The sequence below is a fragment of the Hyla sarda genome, chromosome 3 (assembly GCF_029499605.1).
Source record: "Hyla sarda isolate aHylSar1 chromosome 3, aHylSar1.hap1, whole genome shotgun sequence".
Lineage (NCBI taxonomy): Eukaryota > Metazoa > Chordata > Amphibia > Anura > Hylidae > Hyla > Hyla sarda.
The window spans coordinates 84,672,370-84,696,150 of record NC_079191.1 but is presented as its reverse complement, the minus strand read 5'-3'; the positions used below and the strand labels follow the sequence as shown (position 1 = coordinate 84,696,150).

At 41.1% G+C, this 23,781-nt stretch overlaps 1 protein-coding gene across 8 annotated transcripts in view; it reads right to left on the bottom strand.

The window, feature by feature from the left end:
• TRIP12 (thyroid hormone receptor interactor 12) overlaps nt 1-23,781 on the bottom strand; it is a 132,207-nt gene that overhangs the window by 52,361 nt on the left and 56,065 nt on the right. For 4 of the 8 annotated variants that reach the window (XM_056564492.1, XM_056564491.1, XM_056564494.1 and 1 more), the window contains 7 exons: nt 7,499-7,604; nt 6,955-7,088; nt 3,841-3,966; nt 1,712-1,807; nt 1,208-1,356; nt 1,048-1,083; nt 111-206 (listed from right to left, as the gene is read on the bottom strand). In XM_056564492.1, coding sequence (XP_056420467.1) covers nt 111-206; nt 1,048-1,083; nt 1,208-1,356; nt 1,712-1,807; nt 3,841-3,966; nt 6,955-7,088; nt 7,499-7,604 — 743 coding nt within the window. The remainder of the gene's footprint in view (nt 1-110; nt 207-1,047; nt 1,084-1,207; nt 1,357-1,711; nt 1,808-3,840; nt 3,967-6,954; nt 7,089-7,498; nt 7,605-23,781) is intronic. The other 4 variants (XM_056564493.1, XM_056564495.1, XM_056564497.1 and 1 more) reach the window with 1 other exon arrangement.

Here is a 23,781-nt window from a genome sequence, read left to right as displayed (position 1 = left end):
TTTTAGTAAAAGCATGCGTACACCAGACATTCCCTTATAGTGTGTCTATCACTATCACTGTGTCATAAACATTGTCAAATCAGCACAAAAGAAAACAGAACAATTCTTACCTTCTCTAAAAACACCGGGATAGCATCAACAACCACAGCTGAGGAACGTGGAAGTGCTTCCATCATGTATGTTAAGGCTCGACATGCATGGTTCATCTAAAAATGTAAGTAAATAAACTTATTGGTTGGAACACTGGATAAGCCTTCTGTAACATAACCAAAAAGGGACTCTCCACAGTATTCTTTATTTAAAAAAGTATCTGTCATCAGTGTCACCACATACTAATGTGTTGGTAAAGGCTTCTAGTTCACCGGTTATCCTTATTCCCGGAAGCAGGCTTGACACACAGGCAGAGCTCCAGAAGCTGGGCTGAGCAAGGAAGCGGTGACGCAAGCATGTAGAGATGAGCGAACTTACAGTAAATTCGATTCGTCACGAACTTCTCTGCTCGGCAGTTGATGACTTATACAGTTCTAGGAAAGAGTCTCCTAGGACTGTATCCACCTTTTCCAGCCCACGGGAGCACCTAAAAGCTGAACTAATTCATGCAGGATAAGTCATCAATTACTGCGCCGAGAAGTTCGTGACAAATTGAATTTACTGTAAGTTCGCTCATCTCTACAAGCATGCACCAGGACCAAGCCAACGGAATATGAAGCATAACGGGCAAACACAGAAATGGATGGGGGATAGGTAAGGGTGATCATCACACTTACCTATCTCCCCCATCCACTGCTGTGTTTACCCACACTACCAACAGGTTAGTTCAGGTGACACTGAGGACAGATTCCCTTTAAGACAGTAATTCATTGACTATTAAGAGAATCATAAGTCACTGCCTGAAAATGCTGGACATTCACGTCACATGAAAATTCAATAAACCGGGTTCCCAAAATTAGGACTCACGATCAGTTGACAAATTAATCTAACCAACAAGGCAATGGGAGATAGCTTGTAGTGGTAAATTGTATCAAGTTTGGAAACGACAGAACTTACAATGTCAAAGTTGTGTTCCATCTGCAGCAAAGTTATCTGAAAGCACAGTAAAGACAACAATGTTAGAAAAGAGGTGTAGGGCAAACAGTGGGCTGGTTTAGGTTTACCCCTTATTCCAGGAGTAAAACTATTCTCAGATTAGATGTATGATCCATCCTACCAGTGCAGGCACTACATTCTTTACAGGGAATCCTCCAAGTGTTTCTTCGTTTCCCATCACCAGCAGTTGGCACATCTCAATGACCGCTTGAAGTTGCTGACTCTCATCTGTCGCCTGAAGACCCTGTAGCAACTGCTGAGCCTTGGAGCCTGAAAAAATTGGAGTTTTAAAAATCTTTGCCGTTTAAAATCAGGCCCACCAGTGCCTATTTACACTTTCGTATTTTGGATCTATATTTTTACGCATGGAAAAAACTGAAAATACATTTAAATTGTTCAATTTACATTTTCAATTATTTCATGCACTTGGTTTATGCAATATGCAACAAGGCAAGGGAAAAAAATATTTATGTTGTTGAAATGAAACTTTGAACAGACAGACTTAAAATAGTAAGTTTTCAACAAGACTGGTAGTTGACAAGAAATGTAACCGTAATCATTTTGGTTTAATGCAGCACACAGAGTTGCACCACATAACGTGTGATCATCATCAGTCTTTACTTACTTGCTCCACTTCCTATTGTCCGATGGAAGAGTTGAGACATACGAGGTCCAAGAGGTCCAAACAGATGAGGAGGAAGGCCTCTGGCTTCAAGGAGAGCTGTATATTTCACATAGTAAAAACTTAAGACAGGCATAGTGCGCATGAACCAAGTTGTTTCTTATTCTTCATTACGTAAAGCGCAGTTCCAAAGTTTCAGGCTCACATGATCTTCAGCCACAGTGTGGGAGACACAGGCCACGCTGGGCAGTACAGTTGCCGAGGCAATCATACCGCGCTCTGCAAAATTCTATGCACAAGCTTTTCTGAACGGGACTCCAGCACAGAATTTCGCTGAGCAGGTTACGTTTGCCTCAGCAACTGTACCACCCAGCATCGCCTGCATCTCCTAAAGCTGGAGTCCATGATTTGACGGGCCTAAAACTTAAGACTTACACTTTTTGAATGTTACAGTTTAGCTGTGAAACAACTTTAAATGTTGGACACCAACAGAAAATGATGCCCCCACCATTATCATTTTTTTTTTTCCATACACAGAGCAGAAACCATTCATTGACCACAACTTGCGCAGCAAACGTGCATTATTGGACATTACTCCCCAACAAACTGGAAAAACATATCTACTGTTTTCTACCTTATTATTTCTTTATCTGTAGCTATCACTATAAATGGTCATCTTAACAGCAACATATACATCTCAACAAGGATTAAACCCTAGTTTCTTGCTGCTTTCCAATGCTTATGCAGTTATATGTTTGCTCACTTTTATAACTGGCATGATGCTGAAACCAAGTCTGATGCCCAAAAAACTCCATGACGTTTATTTTTGTCATGGGGTTATTAAAGGGGTACTCCCCCCCCCACCCCCTAGACATCTTATGCCCTATACAAAGGATAGGGTATAAGATGTCTGATCGCGGGGGTCCCCCGAGATCTCGGCTACAGCACCCCAGACACCCGGTGCACAGAGCAAACTTCGTTCCATGCCAGATGACTGGCGACGCGGTGCGGATGCACGTGATGTCATGGCCGCACCCCCTCAATGCAAGTCTATGGGAGGGGGTATGATGTCCCCATAGACTTGCATTGAGGGGTTGTGGCCGTGACATCACGAGAGGGGCGTGGCCGTGACGTTACAAGCCTCCAGCGCTGCACCCGATGCTCTAAACAAATGACAGGTGCAGCAGGGAGATCACGGGAGCCCCAGCGATTAGACATCTTATTCCCTATCCTTTGCATAGGGGATAAGATATCGAGGGGTGGAGTACCCCTTTAAGGGTGTATGGAGCGAGCATGGGACTCAAACCTGCTTTATACCTGGCGACAATGTAAACAAAAACAAACACTTGGTATCACCATATGCTGAATTATCAGATTAAAATATAAGAAGTTATTGATTCCACGTGGTGAAAGGCGTAAACGGAAAAATCAATAGCAAATGCCAGAATTATGGGGGAAGTCTGGTGCTTTGTCACATATCCCAGAAAAAAACTGAATAAAAAGCGATCTAAAAGTCTAATCAACATTAAATTTGTATAAATAAAAACTACAGACCACTGCACTATAATATTAAAAAAAAAAAAAAAAAAAAAAAAAAAAAAAGAGCATTAAAACCGCTACGGTATAAAAATAAGTACTGGGCATTCAGTATTGCAATTGTACTGACCTGAATATTTATGATCACATGTAAGTTTGATGGCATGGTGATAATGCAAAAAAGACACTTTATACCTGACAACACCCCCTTAAATTTGCAAGTTTTTTTCTTTTTTATATCCCACATATAACTAATTTTCATTTTTGCTGCACATTTTATGAAAAAATGAATACCCTCAAATGGATCTGTATATGGAAAAATGAAAGTTATGGATATTAAAAGGCAAGAAGGAAAACGCTATTGAATGAAAATTGATTTATTTCCAAGGTTGTTAAAGGGGTACTCCAGTGGAAACTTTTTTTTTTTTTTTTAAATCAACTGGTGCCAGAAAGTTAAACAGATTTGTAAATTGTAACCCTTTAAGGGGTTTAAGTGTTGAGTAAATAGAAATCAACAAATTGGACAACATAAATGAGCTTTGGTTATTTTACAGGCGTTTTAATGCAAATTATGTGCAGGGTATGTCCTGCGTTACCTTGTAGTCTCCCCATTTCAGAGTCATCGCTCTCACTTTCTCCAGATGTCGTCATCCCCACAGCACCAGCTACAGAGCTAGAGGCTGGAGGGGAGAGAAGAGATGAAGATCTTTCGCCTGTTGTTCCTGTTAAAGTTGTAAGTCATGCTATTACAATGTCATTAAAAGCTTATTTAGCACGTCCTTCATGATTATAAATATGGAAGAGATGCAGGAAAGAATGGGTGAGAAAAAATATTCATTATATTAGAATTACTTGTAAAGTAGTCGAGCCTTGCGGTAACATGAGAATGCCTGTTAGGTAACGGGACACCTGCCACTTGTAACTCTGTCGTGTCAAGTAAAATTAACACATTTCAGGTCAACACAGAAGCAGCTCTACAGAAAGTTCACTGGCTTTCTTTACAGGCAATAAAAGGGGCTATGTATTTACATACCTCAAGAGCACATTTACAGAAATGTTTTAACTGCTAAGGTTAACCCAGTATTAAAGGGGTACTCTGCCCCTAGACATCTTGTCCCCTATCCAAAGGATAGGGGATAAGATGTCAGATCGCCGGGGTCCCGCTGCTGGGGACCCCCGGGATCACCGCTGCGGCACCCCACTATAATTACTGCACAGAGCGAGTTCGCTCTGTGCGTAATGACGGACGATACAGGGGACGGAGCAGTGTGACGTCACGGCTCCGCCCCCTCGTGATGTCATGGCTTGCCCCCTCAAAACAAGTCTATGGGAGGGGGCGTGGCAGTCGTCACCTCCCCTGCCATAGATTTGCATTAAGAAGGTGGGCCGTTATGTCCCGAGGGGTGGAGCCATGGCGTCACAGTGCTCCGTCCCCTGTATTGCCCGTCATTACGCATAGAGCGAACGCTCTCTGTGCAGTAATGATAGCGGGGTGCCGCAGCGGCGATCCCGGGGGTCCCCAGCAGCGGGACCCCGGCGATCTGACATCTTATCCCCTATCCTTTGGATAGGGGGTAAGCTGTCTAGGGGCGGAGTACCCCTTTAATGTGACGCCCAAAAGGGATTATGAGCGGTGGGATTTTAAGCACTGTGGCCCTTTTATAGTTTTTACCTAGGACAGAAATACTTGCACCATGTACTGGAGCACAACTCCATTCATCGAACTTCCTAGGAATGGTGGAACCCCACTAATTATGAAGTAATAACATTTTAACAATACACCATCATCATTCTACACCAGGTGTAGGCATACTTCGGCACTGCAGATGTTTTGGACTACATCTCCCATGATGCTCTTACAGCCAAAATACTACCAAAGCACCATGGGAGATGTAGTCCAAAACATCTGCAGTGCCGACGGTTGCCTATGCCTGGTCTACACCAATGTTTCCCAACCATGGTGCCGCCAGCTTTTGCAAAACTACACCTTCCAGCATGCCCGGACAGCCTTTGGCTGTCCGGGCATGCTGGAAGCTGTAGTTTTGCAATAGCTGGCAGCCCACTAGCAGGGTAACACTATTCTATGCTCTTCCTAATGCTGTAGCCCTTTGTCTCCAACTGGATTCACTCACAGATACTATTTTCAGGCACAATAACAGACTTCAATTATGTTTTGTATTCTCTCCGTTCCTCCTCTAACCAGGGTTGCCAATCAAGTCAGCACCCATTAACCTTTCACATTAGCAGATTACCAAGAGAGCTCTTTCTGTGCTCGCTCCCCTGTGCCAATCACAATTTGTGCAGCCATTTAAATCAACGTTATTGGCAACACAACGCCCAGTCTAAACAGGAGATATAGAACCGACAATAAAGTCAAAGGGCCAAATGAATGGTCCAGTGATTGTTCATGCAGCCCGTCCTGCAACTGACAGCCATCTGAAAGGGCTTATTAAAAGGTGCACCAATCAACCTGAGTAAAAGGCCCTTAAAGGGGTACTCCACTGGAAAACATTTTATTCTAAATCAACTGGTGCCAGAAAGTTAAACAGATTTGTAAATTACTTCTATAAAAAAAAATCTTAATCCTTCCAGTACTTAGCTGTTATATGCTCCACAGGAAGTTCTTTTCTTTTTGAATTTCCTTTCTGTCTGACCACAGTGCTCTCTGCCAACACCTCTGTCCGTGTCAGGAACTGGCCACAGCAGGATAGGTTTGCTAAGGGGATTTGCTATTACTCTGGACAGTTCCTAAAAGGAACTGTCCAGAGTAGGAGCAAATGCCTATAGCAAACCTATCCTGCTCTGGACAGTTCCTGACATGGACAGAGGTGTCAGCAGAGAGCACTGTGGTCAGACAGAAAGGAAATTCAAAAAGAAAAGAACTTCCTGTGGAACATACAACAGCTGATAAGTACTGGAAGGATTAAGATTTTTTAATAGAAATAATTTACAAATCTGTTCAACTTACTGGCACCACTTGATTTAAATATTTCCCCCAGTGGAGTATCCCTTAAATATGTCTACTGTCGATTTTATATAAATGTATCACCTTTTGCAGACTTTTTTTTAATTGCCCTGGAGTTACATAAAACCCAAAATATAAAATCTATAGCCCTTTCTTTTACTTGGGCAGCTTTACAAATATTTAGAGATTCCTTTCGGTGCATCCACGTTACGTTTTGTGCCTTCGTATGACATATCCAAGAGGAGAAGCTTAAAAACCACCTGACGACATATCCATACTCAGATTAGCACAGACCCCATTCACACCAATGACCCGAATTGAGTTAACTAGTGAATGCTAGGGCTTTTGGCTGCATCAGACTTTTGGCTCGGAACTGGAAAAAAAAAAAAACACAATCGACCACCTTTTTCAGTCCGAGCCAAGTGTCAAAACGTGATGTGAATCCATCCTTACAGGTTGCAGTGGTTTGCAGAATTAAAATAAGAATATGGTTATGAATACACAGTGACTTTGGGCACAAAACAATAAGACCGCAATGTTACGCTGCTAATTTAGATATTAGTGAAGGCTGTGTTGCAAGCCAAAAGTTAAAATGACAGCAGAAATTTAGCATCACAATATTGCCATATTAATGTTACTTGGTCAAATAGGTAGCTGTGTAGCCTTAGAACTAAACCAGTATATTCCTGCACTTGGCATGATTCTGGATACCCATCATATGTAAACAATCCGAACAAGACATTACCTGCTGCTCCCTGGGCAGTATCATCTGTGCGTGCAGCCGAAGAGTTGGCCCCTTCCTGATTATCAGGATCTGCCATTTTCTCTTGTTGGCGAGCTTCAGCCGCTGCTCTCTTGCCCAGGCCAGAGCCTCGCCGACTGACAGGGAGAAAAGCAAAGTCTGTATTAACGAATCCATACTGACTAGTGCAGTGATCTCTTCAGACATTAAAAAAACATGTTAAGAAGAGATAGAAGAGATTATAAAACCAACCGTTAAGGTATCAAAGTGGAGATACTTTTTTTTATCTTTATATGTACTGTATAATAATATGAATATGTAAAAGGTTCATCTTATTAACTTTTTTATTTATCTAATTCATTAAACAGTTATACTACTGTTTAATGAATGACATAAATAAAAAATTAAAAAATTATTTTTGACTTAAATTGTCCGGGCATCCTGGGAGCTGTTTTGCAACAGCTGGGGGCACCCTGGTTGGGAAACACTGCCCTAAGTGCTTCAGCGGCTAGTCAGTGACTGGAAATATGCTGTCAGGTGCACATACCTGGTGCTAGCACAGGAGCCCGTGGTCTTTTGTCTTGTGCTCCGCCGCAGGCTGGGGAGCTCAGCAGGTGGCGACTCACTGCGCTTCTTAGTGGATTTTCTTAAGTCTAAAATAAAAATAGTATTTATTTAGAGGGCTTAAAATTGCTTCATTCACCAATAACAAACACATTAAACAACTGGGAGGAAGAGTAGAAATATGGGGAGATTTATCAAAACCTGTGCAGAGAAAAAGTTGCTCAGTTGCCCATAGTAACCAATCATTACTTTTTGAATTTAAAAAAAGTCCTCTGCAATATAAAAGATGCAATCTGATTGGTTGTTCTGGGCAACTTTTCCTCTATACACATTTTGACAAATCTCCCCCATAGACGTCTACACTTTTGAACCTTATGTTTAATTTAGACCTAGTTAGTTATTGCGACTGTCAAAAGTAGCAGTTTTAAAGAATAAAAACAAAAAAATGAAAAAAACACTACTAATACATACCGGTAAGTCACAGAGCAGTTACTTGGAGAACATCCCTTGATTCCAACAACAAAACTGTTAAGAACACAAACTATGGACATCTTAACCCCTTAAGGACACGGCCCATTTTGGCCTTAAGGGACAATTTTCATTTTTGCATTTTCTTTTTTCCTCCTCATTTTAAAATACATAACTTATTTTTTTCACCTACAGACCCATATGAGGGCTTGTTTTTTTTTTGTGTGAACAATTGTATTCTGTTATGACATCTTTCATTTTACCATAATGTACAGCGCAACCAGAAATGTATTATTTGCGGGTGGAAATTTATAGGGAAACTGCAATTTTTATTTTTATTTATTGGAGGGGGAGTTTGGACCGGGATGCCTACTGAAATCGTTGCCGTGCAAAAGCCCTGGGGGGTCCTGAGACACCTGTGGGGTGTTAAGGCTCACTGTACCCCTTGTTACGTTGCCTGAGGGGTGTACCTTTCCAAATAGTATGCCACGCGTTTTATTTTTGCTGTTCTGGCACAATAAATGCGACATGCCCCCCATTTCAGCAAAATGTTACTCCTCTTCTGAGCATTGTAGTGCCCCCGCACTTGACGCCCACACATTGGGTATTTCCATACTCAGAAGAGATAGGGTTACAAATTTTGGGGGGCATTTTCTCCTATTACCCCTTCTAAAAATGTAAAATTTTAGGGGGAAATAAACAGCATTTTTGTTAAAAAAAAAAAAAAAATTCATTTACACATCCAAAGTCGTCAAACACCTGTGGGGTGTTAAGGCTCACTGGACACCTTGATAGCTTCCTTGTGGGGTGTATTTTCCAAAATAGTATGCCATGTTTTTTTTTTTTCTGTTCTGGCACCTTAGGGGCTTTCTAAATGTGACATGCCCCCCAAAAAGCATTTAAGAAAAACTCTCTACAAAATCCCATTGTCGCTCCTTCCTTTCTGAGCCCTCTAGTGCGATCACTGAACACTTGACATAAACATATGAGGTATTTTCTTACTCGAAATAAATTGGGTTACACATTTTAGGAAGATTTCTCGCCTTTTACCCCTTGTAAAAAATCTAAAACTGGGTCTACAAGAACATGCGAGTGTAAAAAAATGAAGATTTTGAATTTTCTCCTTCACTTTGCTGCTATTCCTGTGAAACACCTAAGGGTTAACACACTTACTGAATGTCATTTTGAATACTTTGAGGGGTGCAGTTTTTATAATGGGGTCATTTGTGGGGTATTTCTAATATGAAGACCCTTCAAATCCACTTCAAAACTGAACTGGTCCCTGAAAAATTCAGATTTTGAAAATTGTGTGAAAAATTGGAAAATTGCTGCTGAACTTTGAAGCCCTCCGATGTCTTCCAAAAGTAAAAACATGTAAATTTTATGATGCAAACACAAAGTAGACATATTGTATATGTGAATCAATATATAACTTATTGGAATGTCTATTTTCCTTACAAGCAGAGAGCTTCAATGTTCGAAAAATGCAAAATGTTCTATTTTTTCATCAAATTTTGGAATTTTTCACGAAGAAATGATGCAAGTATCGACGAAAATGTACCACTAACAAAGTAGAATATGTCACGAAAAAACAATCTCGGAATTAGAATGAAAAGTAAAAAGCATCCCAGAGTTATTAATGCTTAAAGTGGTATTCCAGGAAAAAAACTTTTTTCTTATATATCAACTGGCATCAGAAAGTTAAACAGATTTGTAAATTAATTTTATAAAAAAAAATCTTAATCCTTCCAATAATTATCAGCTGCTGAAGTTGAGTTGCTATTTACTGTCTGGCAACAGTGCTCTCTGCTGACATCTCTGCTTGTCTTGGGAACTGCACAGAGTAGAACAGGTTTGCTATGGGGATTTGGTTCTACTCTTGACAGTTCCCGAGACACGTGTCATCAGAGAGCACTTAGACTGAAAAGAACAACTCAACTTCAGCAGCTCATATGTACTGAAAGGATTAATATTTTTTTTAATAGAAGTCATTTACAAATTGGTTTAACTTTCTGGAGCCAGTTGATATATAAAAAAAAAAGTTTTTCCCTGGATAACCCCTTTAAAGTGACAGTGGTCAGATGTGCAAAAAAAACGCTCTGGTCCTTAAGGTGAAAATAGGCTTGGTCCTTAAGGGGTTAAATGCAGTGCACTTTATGGTAAAATGTATACATCATCTTTATTCTGAAGGTTGATGCCCAACGATACCCAATCTACATATAGTATTTCAAGTATTGTACAATAAAAAAAAAAAAAGCTAACTTTTTAAACAAAATTAGTTTGCAAAAAATTTTCATCTTCTGACCTCTATAACTTTATTTTTCCATATACGGAGATGTATGAGGGCTAATTTTTGGTGCCATGATCTATAGTTTTTATCGGTACCATTTTTGTTTTGATTGCTTTTTATTGTTTTTTTTCTAATTTATGATGTGATTAAAATTCAGTATTTTTGGTGCTTGGTATTTTTTTACGTTTACGCCGCTTACTGTGCAGGATCATAAAAATTATATTTTGACAGTTTGAACATTTATGCACACGAGATACCAAATATGTAAATTTTTTTTGTAAATTGGGAACATAAGGGAGGTTTGATTTTTAATTGGGGGGGGGGGTATGTAACTTCAGAAACTTTTTTATTTTATACTTTTTAAGTCCTCATAGGGGACTTTTATTTGCAATCATTAGATTGCATTTACTGTATAATACTACTATGTCTATTGCATAGCATTATACAGTAAGATCGGCGATCCACTGATATAGCCTAGCTAAACCAGGCTACATCATTGAATCAGGGATCGTGCGGCAGGAGACAGGTAAGGGGACCATCCTCCGCTATTTTGGCTCACGGAACCCCCACCCGCCATATATCTCTATGGTAGAGCCGTTCGGCAATATGTTTTTCTGTTCCGGCCGGCATGAGACTTGTCCTTTAAGTACCAGGACACAAATGCATACCTGTATGTGCTTCGCCCTTAACAGGTTAAAAAGCTATTTTATTATCGTATTGTGTGATTTCCAAGGACATTAATCACAGTCTGGAGCAGATAGCTAATAATCATTTGTAACCAGAAATGCTAATGGTCACCGGAATCTATAAGCCACTATATATGGTTTCCTGTACAAGAAAAAATAAAAATAAAAAAAAACACCATCCACATTTGGTTCACCTACAAGTCTTTCCTTCGTCCCACAAGCTTTCTAAATGTGGCTTTAATTATTGAAGCAAATGACCACATATTGAAATCTGTTTTTATTGGCAGCGGTTATATGTTTATAGAAGATGGTTACAAATACACAACTGTTAGGCCCCATAAAAATATAATGTAAAAATATAAATAAAATGGTTGCTGTTGTAGATAGAGGGGCCTAATCCTGCTTCTGAGCCCCCAAGCAAAAATTGCCAAGTTGGGTAATAATGCGAGGGCCTCAGTCTCAGAAATGGCTACCCTGATAGTCTCCTGAACAGCCAGGAGAACAGTACAAATAGTAGTGGGGGAAATAGTAATGCAAGTAGACCAAGACAGCTAGTGGTTGTAGAGGATTCTGTGATCAGGAAAACTGATTAATTTGTCGCCAAGAACGGCTCAATCGCCTGGCTTGCAGTCTCCCCGGTGGTAGGGGGTTTGGCACATGGTGGAACAGGTGAACGAATTACTTAGGGGGCCATGGTACATGTGGGAACCAATGACAGATTACATTCAATTTAGAGAACTAGGTGCCAGATACAGGAAAGGAGTTGAGATTCCTCCCCCCCCTCCCCCCCCAAAAAACACAATTTTTTAGTCCCCCCTAAGGAACTTGTACAAGCCATGTACTGTACTTTCATTTTGCCTGTCCCCTATGGCAGGCTGTAATAGAAGTCCTTACATGTCCGCCATTGACATCTCTGAAAGTCATTGGCTACGATCACAACAGGATGGGCACTTGTCATTTCTGCTGCTGTTTGTCAATTGAGGGGGCTCAGTTGTATATATTTGCTGTATTTCTCCCAATTCTTCTCTCTAGGGGATGTGAGTAGGGGAGTACATGTATGTTATGCAGCTATGATTCCCCACTTTAGAATGCATGCCATAAGCCACACACTAATCATTGTAAGCTTAACTAATCAGCTAATGATAACCTGTGACATAGTAACCCATCTTCACAAGGAATTATTCACCAAGAATGTGTGGACAACTCCCCAGTCAAAATACTGGTCTGACCGGACTTGATACCTATAAAAAGAGTTTACTAGAAGAAAATATACCAATTAGATTTCAATTTAAATTAACCCTTTCTGAAAATTGACTAATCAACAGACATGAGGTCAGATGTCACTGAAACATCCTGTATCAAAAATATGGCCACCTTATCAATCAAAGCCAAAGGTTAAAGGGGTATTAGAAAAAAAAAAAAAAAAAGATATATTTTAACCTCAACTGGCTCCAGAAAGTTAGACCGATGTGTAAATTACTTCTATTAAAAAGAAAATCTTAATCCTTCCAGTACTTATCAGCTGTTGAAGTTGAGTTGTTCTTTTCTGTCTAAGGCTGGGTTCACACCACGTTTTTCAAATACGGTAACCGTATACGGTTTTCCGCAAAAAAACGTATACGACCGTATCCAAAACCGTATGCATAGAGAATGCATTGTAAACCGTATTCCAAATGTTGTGTACGGTTGCATCCGTTTTGCCTCGGATACGGTTTTGACGATTTTTCAACCGTAGGCAAAAACGCTGTCGACCACGTTTTTGCCTCCGGTTGGAAAACCGTATGCGAACCGTATGCGGTTCTTTTAACATTGTTGTCTATGAGAACCGTACACAGAATTTCAGAATACGGTTGCACACGGTTTTTCTAATCCGTTTTTGGAGTTGACACATGCGCAGATTGGAATTTCAATAGAACAATAATAACTTTATTAAATTGCTGGAAAACTAATTCCAACAAAATAGCAAAACCGTTGGCAAAAACTGATGCAAACGGATAGAACCGTACGGGGAAAAACCGTATACGTTTTAATTTGGAATTATACGGTTGTATACGGTTTTTGCCATAAGTTTTTTAGCGGAAAACCGTATACGGTAACCGTATTTGAAAAACGTGGTGTGAACCCAGCCTAACAGTGCTCTCTGCTGACACCTCTGTTGACCTCACCTCAGTGCTCTCTGTTGACAACTCAACTTCAACAGCTGTTAAGTACTGGAAGGATTAAGTTTTTTTTTTATAGAAGTAATTTACAAATCTATTTAACTTTCTGGAGCCAGTTGATATGAACAAAATGGAGTACCCCCTTAAGCTGGAAAGTAGAGTTCTGATACATAATGCCTTAGGCTGGAATTACACTTTACCAATTTCGCTACGGAATCTAATATACAGTTCAACCTAAGTGACTAAGCTCACAAGATCAGGGCTCTCTTGGCAGGGTTCTGTCATTTTGCCAGGAAAAATAATTCCGCACACTGCTTTTCTGACAAATTCGGTAAAATCTGCAGCTGAGGTTCCTAATAAACTTCCTACACAGATTTGATCACAGCCTTCCACTTTGTTCACACTAGTGTCATAGGCTCCAGAGGAAAAAATGCAGCATAATGCGCTATTCTTCTCATCAAAAATGACAGACCTCATTTATTTATACTATTTATTGTACGCTCCTGGTTTACCCTGGCAGGCTCCCAAATGTTATACTGAGAGTCTGAGGAGAAACTTTGAAGCCCCTAAATGGGCTACGATGACCCTTACAACTGACACACTTTCCATTACTGTCTCTTAGATGGAAGCTGGCTGTATGGGGGTCTCTTAGATGGTACCTAGCCCCCCCACCAGGCTACAGAGAAACTTACCCTCTGCTTCACCAAATGTCGTAAAATACAATAATTCCTATGCTCCCTGCCTGTGGGATTGTCCACTTGTACGTTGATTTTGGTTTCACATTTATCTACTCCAGTCTTTCCCAAGCAGGGTGCCTCCAGCTGTTGCAAAACTACAACTCCCAGCATGCCCGGACAGCCTTTGGCTGTCCGGGCATGTTGGGAGTTGTAGTTTTGCAACAGCTGGAGGCACCCTGCTTGGGAAAGACTGATCTACTCATATACTGTTACACGTTTTAATACTTATCAGTACAGGGAATTCTGAATGTTTGGATCCCAAAGGAACCCAGGGGTACTAGGAAGCTCGCTCATTTTATATTTTTGGAAGCCAAACTTGCTATTACAAGGAGCTGGAAGACTGTTCGGGCTAAATTAGAATGCCTGAGCTACCCTAAAAGAGTTCCAATCTCATTAGTTCAGCTCTCATATACAGGATGTATCACACATCTGAAGCACAGTGCAGGGAGGGCTGCACATACTATCCCCAGAGCATTTTTTCGGCAATCATCCAGCAGAGGGACATCCCCCTATCACTTCTCTTTTCCTAGCAGGTCAAAATGACCTAATCAGCATTTGACGAGCGTTTTCTCATTCATCAGCGGATTAATCTCCATAGAGGAGTACTGAAATCAACTGTTGCCAGAAAGTTCTATAGATTTGTAAATTACTTTGATTCAAAAATCTTAATCCTTCCAGTACTTATCAGCTGCTGTATACTGCAGAGGAAGTTATATAGTTCCTTTCCAGTCTGGCCACAGTGCTCTCTGCTGACACCTCTGTCCATGTCAGGAACTGATTGCCACAGGAGAGGTTTGCTCTGGGCATTTGCTTTTGATCAGAACAATTTCTCACAGGAACACAGGTGTCAGCAGAGAGCACTGAGATCAGACTGGAAAGAACTACACAACTTCCTCTGGAAAAAACAGCAACTGATAAGTACTTGTAAATTTCTTGTATTTAAAAAGCGTTAAGCAATTTTTAACTTTTTTCCTCCAGAGTATCACCATTAAAGGTGTACTCCATTGGAAAACTTTTTTTTTTTTTTTTTTTTTAACCATCAACTGGTGCCAGAAAGTTAAACAGATTTGTAAATTACTTCTATTTAAAAATCTTAAACCTTCCAGTACTTATCTTCTGTATAGTACAGAGAAAGTTATTTTTCTTTTTGAATTCCCTTTCTGTCTGACCACAGTGCTCTCTGCTGACACCTCTGTCCATGTCAGGAACTGTCCAGAGCAGGATAGATTTGCTATGGGGATTTGCTCCTACTCTGGACAGTTCCTAAAATAGAAAGGTGTCAGCAAGAGAGCACTGTGGTCAGACAGAAAGGAAATTCAAAAAGAAAAAGAACTTCCCATGTACTATACAGCAGATGATAAGTACTGGAAGGTTTAAGTTATAGAAGTCATTTACAAATCTAACTTTAAAAATAAAAAAATAAAAAAAAATTCCATTGAGTACCCCCTAAATACCCAGCCATTTTACACCTTAGGACCGGAGCGTTTTTTGCACATCTGACCACTGTCACTTTAAACATTAATAACTTTGGAATGCTTTTAGTTATCATTCTGATTCCGAGATTTTTTATTCGTGACATATTCTACTTTAACATGGTGGTAAAATTTTGTGGTAACTTGCATCCTTTCTTGGTGAAAAATCTCAAAATTTGATGAAAAATAAGAAAATTTTGCATTTTTCTATCTTTGAAGCTCTCTACTTGTAAGGAAAATGGATATTCAAAATAAACTTTTTTTGGGTTCACATATACAATATGTCTACTTTATGTTTGCATCATAAAATTGACGAGTTTTTACTTTTGGAAGACACCAGAGGGCTTCAAAGTTCAGCAGCAATTTTCCAATTTTTAACAAAATTTTCAAACTCACTATTTTTCAGGGACCAGTTCAGGTTTGAAGTGGATTTGAAGGGTCTTCATCTTAGAAATACCCCATAAATGACCCCATTATAAAAACTACACCCCCCAAAGTATTCAAAATGACATTCAGTCAGCATTTTAACCCTTTAGGTATTTCACAGGAATAGCAGCAAAGTGAAGGAGAAAATTCACAATCTTCATTTTTTACACTCGCATGTTCTTGTAGACCCAATTTTTGCAAGGGGTAAAAGGAGAAAATTTATACTTCTATTTGTAGCCCAATTTCTCTTGAGTAAGCACATACCTCATATGTCTAGGTTAAGTGTTCGGCGGGCGCAGTAGAGGGCTCAGAAGCGAAGGAGCGACAAGGGGATTTTGGAGAGTACGTTTTTCTGAAATGATTTTTGGGGGGCATGTTGCATTTAGGAAGCCCATGTGGTGCCAGAACAGCAAAAAAAAAATAAATAAATAAATAAATAAAAAAAAAATAAAAAAAAAACATGGCATACCATTTTGGAAACTAGACCCCTTGAGGAACGTAACAAGGCGTACAGTGAGCATTTACTCCCCACTGGTGTCTGTCATATCTTTGGAACAGAGGGCTGTACAACATTTTTAATCTGCACAGCCCACTGTTCCAAAGATCTGTCAGACACCTGTGGGGTGTAAATTCTCACTGCACCCCTCATTACATTCTGTGAGGGGTGTAGTTTCCGAAATGGGGTCACGTGTTTTTTTTTTGTGTTTGTCAAAACCACTGTAACAATCAGCCACCCCCGTCCAAATCACCTCAAATGTACATGGTGCACTCTCCCTTCTGGGCCTTGTTGTGCGCCCCCAGAGCACTTTGCGCCCACATATGGGGTATCTCCATAATCAGGAGAAATTGCACTACAAATTTTGGGGGGCTTTTCCCCCCCTTTTACCTCTTGTCAAAATGAAAAGTATAGGGCAACACCAGCATGTTAGTGTAACACTAACATGTGGGTGTAGACCCCAACTTCACCTTTTCATAAGGGGTAAAAGGATAAAAAGCCCCCCAAAATTTGTTAGGCAATTTCTCCCGAGTACGGCGATACCCCATATGTGGCCCTAAACTGTTGCCTTAAAATACGACAGGGCTCCAAAGTGAGAGCGCCATGTGCATTTGAGGCCTAAATTAGGGATTTGCATAGGGGTGGACATAGGGGTATTGTACGCCAGTGATTCCCAAACAGGGTGCCTCCAGCTGTTAAACTCCCAGCATGCCTGGACAGTCAGTGGCTGTCCAGAAATGCTGGGAGTTGTTGTTTTGCAACAGCTGGAGGCTCCGTTTTGGAAACACTGCCATACAATACGTTTTTCATTTTTATTGGGGGGGGGGGGGGGAGGGGAAGACAGTGTAAGGGGGTGTATATGTAGTGTTTTACCCTTTATTATGTGTTAGTGTAGTGTAGTGTTTTTAGGGTACATTCACACTGGCGGAGGTTTACAGCGAGTTCCCTGCTAGGAGTTTGCGCTGCGGCAAAAAAATTGCCGCAGCTCATACTTGAAGCAGAAAACTTACTGTAAGCCTGCCCGTGTGAATGTACCCTGTACGTTCACATGGGGGGGGGGGGGGGGGGGCAAGCCTCCAGCTGTTTCAAAACTACAACTCCCAGCATGTATTGACAGGCAGTGCATACTGGGAGTTGTACTTTTGCAACAGCTGGAGGCACACTGGTTGGAAAACCTTCAGTTAGGTTCTGTTATCTAACTAATATTTTCCAACCAGTGTGCCTCCAGCTGTTGCAAAACTACAACTCCCAGCATGTACTGATCACCGAAGGGCATGCTGGGAGAAGTAGTTATGCAACAGCTGGAGGGATCGCAACTACAACTCCCAGCATGCTGGGATTTGCAGGTTTGCAACATCTGGAGAGCTACAGTATAGAGACCATTGCAAACTGTGGCCCTCCAGATGCTGCAAAACTACAAATCCCAGCAGGCCCAGACAGCAAACAGTTGTGTGGGCATGCTAGGCGTTGTAGTTTTGCAAGATCTGGAGGGCTATAGTTCAGAGACTACCATATAGTGGTCTCAAACTGTAGCCCTCCAGCTGTTGCAAAACTACAACTCCCAGCATGCCCAAACAGCTGTCTGGGCATGCTGGGAGTTGTAGTTTTGCAACATCTGGAGGGCTACAGTTAGAGACCACTGTATAATGGTCTCAAACTGTACCCTGCAGATGACGGTATCCAGCCGCCCGCTGATCTCAGTCGCCCCCCCCCCCGATCGGTAAGTGGATCTTCGGCGCCGGTCCCCGTCGTTTCCCCGTCCTGCCCCGCCTATTGTGGGTGGGCAGGACGGGGAAAACGAAAGTTAACCCCCCGATCTGCTATTGGTGGTCGCATCTAGACCACCAATAGCAGGGATAGGAGGGGTGGCACCCCTGCCACCTCACTCCTATGCCTTCAGGGGGGTCGTGGGTGTCTTAGACACCCGCGATTCCCCTTATATTCCGGGTCACCGGAATCGCGCAAATCGCAAGTGTGAATTCAGGTGGGGGGGTTAGGGTGTCTGATGACCCCCCTGGGCATTTGCACGGGATGCCTGCTGATCGATATCAGCAGTCACCCCGGTCCAGTCCCCGCGCGGCGGAGACCGAAATTCCCACGGACTAATGAGTACGTGCCTGGTCCTTAAGACCCAGGGCGCAGGGACGTACTCATACGTGTCTGGTCCTTAAGAGGTTAAGCGGTATGCTGGAAAACATTTTTAACCTCTAAAAGGACATGGCTATGAACAGCTAGGCTATGAACCAAATGCAGGAGCTGCACTGGCTTCATAGCAGGTGATTCCTGGCTGTCATCAGGGAATCACAGCTAATGGGGGACATCAGCGATCATGCCGATATCCAGCATTAACCCAATGGATGCCAAGATAGGTGCAGATCAAGGCATCTCTAGGGAAAATGGAGGTCCTAGTGAGTGCAGTTAGGCTTAACAGCCTCACTTTGTGCAACTACGGGGTCCGGTAGATGCAAATAGCAGCAAGAGGTCATTTCCCCCCCCCCCCCCCATCCCAGCCGCAGGACGGACGATCTTGTGGAAGATACCTAGGAAGGCTATACAAGAAGGTTGCTGATAGTACTGATCAGTACTATGAAATTACAAAGTACCGAACAGTATTGCAATATAAGAGGTTAAAATATAAGAGGCAATATAGGAGGTTAAAATTTTGACCTCCTTTAATATTCAAATTTTTTTGTATACAGGGCTGTATGAAGCTGTAGTTTTTTTTTTTTTTTTGGGCAATCCTTAAAGGACAACTGTAGATCAAGACTTTTATATATTGCTGTTCCCGGGCGGCAAAAAACAAACAAAATAAACGTATACATACCTTTCTACGTGCCCCCGCCGGTCCGGTAACCGGCCTTACGGTCCAGCTGCAAACCTCATTCAAGTTTCCTGGGGACGGAGACGTCACAAAGCCGTCCGCGTATCACCGGCCGCAGCGATGTCCAACCCCGGCCGGTGAAAGGCTGAGATTACCGTCATGTAAGGAGCTGACCAGAGCTCCTTACATGACAGTGCACTCAGCCTATCACCGGCCAGGGCTGGACATCGCTGCGGCCGGTGATACGCCGACGGCTCTGTGACATCTCCGTTCCCAAGAAGTTGAATGAGGTTTGCACCGCTGGACTGTGAGGCCGGTACCGGACCGACGGGGGCACGGAAGGTATGTTAAAGTTTATTTGGTTTATTTTTGCAGCCCGGGCACAGCAATATATAAAAGTCTTGCACTACAGTTGTCCTTTAAGTACATGTGACTTTTTAATCACTTAATTCACTTTAATCACTTTATTAAATTTGGAACGCGATTTTTAACTTTTTTGGGTAAAATAGAAAAATGTGCAATTAAAATTTTTAGTGGGAAGGGCTTATTTACATTTTTTTTCTACATAGCAATCATTGTGACAGCAGAGAGCCCAATGTTGATTCTTACTACCACCAGGCAATGTCTAAAAAAGTGTATTACAAAAACATTTTTACGTTTTAAATTTATAAAAACTATTAAAGCAATGTTAAACAATAAAATAAAATATGTGTTGGCTAAAGATGTAAAAAACAAACAAAAAATAAATTAAAAAAAACAGCCTCTATGGGGCCTCTGCCTTCTAGTTTGAGTTGTACTAACAACAGAAAATATGGAGATCTGCTGACAAGGGGAGGGGATATCTCCCTGCTCTGCTGCGTCCTGCCCTCACTGAACTCAGCAGTGGCAGCTGAAGCATGTGAGAGGGGAAGGGAGAGTCAGACATATGCTGGAGCTGGGAGCTCGTGACATCATAGCCCTGAAACCTCATGTCATGCCCCGCCCCCTCAATGCAAGTATATGGGAGGGGGCGTGACAGCCATCACGCATCCTCCCATAGACTTGCATTAAGGGAGTGGGGCATGACGTCATGAGGTGGCAGGGCTATGACTTCACAAGCTCCCGGCACCGGCTCAAGCATTTGGAACAGTTTGTTCCAAACACTGAGCAGCAGAGTACCCCTTTTAAGGGGTACTCCAGTGGAAAACATTTTTTATTTAGGACTTTATAACAATTTTTTTAACCCCTTAAGGACGCAGGACGTAAATGTACGTCCTGGTGAGGTGGTACTTAACGCACCAGGACGTACATTTACGTCTTAAGCATAACCGCGGGCATCGGAGTGATGCCCGTGTCATGCGCGGCTGATCCCGGCTGCTGATCGCAGCCAGGGACCCGCCGGCAATGGCCGACGCCCGCGATCTCGCGAGCGTCCGCCATTAACCCCTCAGGTGCCGGGATCAATACAGATCCCGGCATCTGCGGCAGTTCGCGATTTAAATGAACGATCGGATCGCCCGCAGCGCTGCTGCGGGGATCCGATCATTCATAACGCCGCACGGAGGTCCCCTCACCTTCCTCCGTGCGGCTCCCGGCGTCTTCTGCTCTGGTCTGAGATCGAGCAGACCAGAGCAGGAGATGACCGATAATACTGATCTGTTCTATGTCCTATACATAGAACAGATCAGTATTAGCAATCATGGTATTGCTATGAATAGTCCCCCTATGGGGACTATTCAAGTGTAAAAAAAAAATGTAAAAAAATGTAAAAGTAAAAAAAATCCCCTCCCCCAATAAAAAAGTAAAAACGTCCGTTTTTTCCTATTTTACCCCCAAAAAGCGTAAAAAACATTTTTTATAGACATATTTGGTATCGCCGTGTGCGTAAATGTCCGAACTATTAAAATAAAATGTTAATGATCCGTACGGTGAACGGCGTGAACGAAAAAAAATAAAAAAAAGTCCAAAATTCCTACTTTTTTAATACATTTTATTTAAAAAAAAATTATAAAAAATATATTAAAAGTTTTTTATATGCAAATGTGGTATCAAAAAAAGTACAGATCATGGCGCAAAAAATGAGCCCCCATACCGCCGCTTATACGGAAAAATAAAAAAGTTAGAGGTCATCAAAATAAAGGGATTATAAACGTACTAATTTGGTTAAAAAGTTTGTGATTTTTTTTAAGCGCAACAATAATATAAAAGTATATAATAATGGGTATCATTTTAATCGTATTGACCCTCAGAATAAAGACACACGTCATTTTTACCATAAATTGTACGGCGTGAAAACAAAACCTTCCAAAATTACCAAAATTGCGTTTTTCGTTTTAATTTCCCCACAAAAATAGTGTTTTTTGGTTGCGCCATACATTTTATGATATAATGAGTGATGTCATTACAAAGGACAACTGGTCGCGCAAAAAACAAGCCCTCATACTAGTCTGTGGATGAAAATATAAAAGTTATGATTTTTAGAAGGCGAGGAGGAAAAAATGAAAACGTAAAAATTAAATTGTCTGAGTCCTTAAGGCCAAAATGGGCTGAGTCCTTAAGGGGTTAAAGTCTTAAGTTAACTGGTGCCAGAAAGTTACAGTTTTTTTTAAAATACTTCTATTAAAAAATTTTTACCCTTCCAGTACTTTTTAGCAGGTGTATGCTCCAGAGAAAATTCTGTTCTTTTTGAATTTCTTTTTTGTCTAGTCCACAGTGCTCTCTGCCGACACCTCTGTCCGTGTCAGGACATTAGCTGTCAGCAGAGAGCAGTGTGGACAAAAAAAGAAGAAATGGAAAAAAAAAAAAAAGAACAGAATTTCCTCTGTAGCATACAGCTGCTAAAAAGTATAGTAAGGGTAAATATTTTTAATAGAAGTAATTTACAAATCTTTTTAACTTTCTGGCACCAGTTCATGTATGTATGTATGTATGTATATGTATATATTATATATGTATATATATATATATATATATATATATATATATATATATATATATAAAAATAAAAGTTTTCCACCAGAGTACTTCTTTAATATTACAGCTGTCATACAAATCACACATACAAAACAAAAATAAATACTTAACATATATATTAGGGGCCATTTATTATGGTCTTTACACCACTTTAATGTTCCAAAATGTCCCTGCAAATTTTGCGCATTTGCACTTTTTGTGCAATTTTTGTGCACAATTTTTGGTAGAACATCTTTTAAAGTTGTCTACTGTTTGGTGCACCGTACACCCCTATTTGCAGTGGAGCTGAATTTATTATTTGCAAAAAATAATTTAAAAGTGTTTTTTTTTTGTACAAATGTACAACAGCTAACAGGACACATACAAAACGTACGTACGTAGCTTAAAAGGGGAACTCCAGTGGAAACAAGTGGAAAACATTTTCAAATCAGCTGGTGCCAGAAAGTTAAACAGATGTGTAAATTACTTCTATTTCAATTATCTTAATCCTTCCAGTACTTATCAGCTGCTGAGAAAATTGTGCAGTTCTTTCCAGTCTGACAACAGTGCTCTCTGCTGACACCTCTGTCAGTGTCAGAAACTGTCCAGAATAGAAGCAAACCTCTTCTACTCTGGTCAGTTCCTGACATGGACAGAGGTGTCATCAGAGAGCACTGTAGTCAGAATGGAAAGAAATTCACACATTTCTCTGTAGTATATCTGGAGCATACAGCAGCTGATGAGTACTGGAAGGGTTAAGAGTTTTAAATAGAAGTAATTTCTGGCAACAGTTGATTTGAAAATGTTTTTTCCTCTACCGGAGTTCCGCTTTAAACCTGGCTCTGCGTCATACTGGTTTCTATAACTGCACAGAATGTATCAGGTCTGTGCACCATTTTGATAAATTTTGAGAAACCGTAAAAAAAATAAAAAATACACCAAGCAAGCAGGGGTAGAATCTCTATTACCTAACACCAACACTGATAAATGATGCCCCCAATAAATCTCTTTATACACACAGGTAGAGGGTCAAACTTCAGCAACACAATGAACATATAAGATATCTAGACAGAAATCATTTGAACCATGTTAGGTAACACTTTTTAGAGATTGTTCTGTAAACAAATGAAAACCACTTCCAGATTCCCTTCCAGCTTGCCAACACATTCACCAGGAGCAGTTTACATCCACCTTACTCACCAGCAATGAAACATCTATGGGCACAAAAAGACTGCACATGTGCCATGTACGGTCAGAACACAATAGAAGACGTCTACCATTTGGTCCATGGAGAGGTCCTAGGCTGCTAGAATGCTTTCCTAGGAATAAACTGGGGCGAGTATAAGACGACACTGACATCCAAAGTGTGGATCCAGTGACGAGCCCTAGTAATGATCCAGTTGTACAGGTTATAGTATGCGATGTAAATGCCATACAAAGAGAAGAGGATTGAGTCAGAAACAGCTCAGATCCCCAACATAGTGTTTAGGCTGCATATAGTGCGCACACATCCTAGGACTATTCAGATTTCACTCTCTTACATTCCTTCACCCTCAACTCTTCCTGTCCCTTCAGCTGCTGTCATAGCAGTGGCTCTTACTAATTATATCTATCTGCGCCAAATTGTACAATAACCACAGATCTCCCTCTATGGCAGTGTTTCGCAACCAGTGTGCCTCCAGCTGTTGCAAAAGTACAACTCCCAGGATGCCCAGACAGCCGAAGGCTGTCTGGGCATGCTGAGAATTGCAGTTTTGCAACAGCTGGAGGCACACTGGTT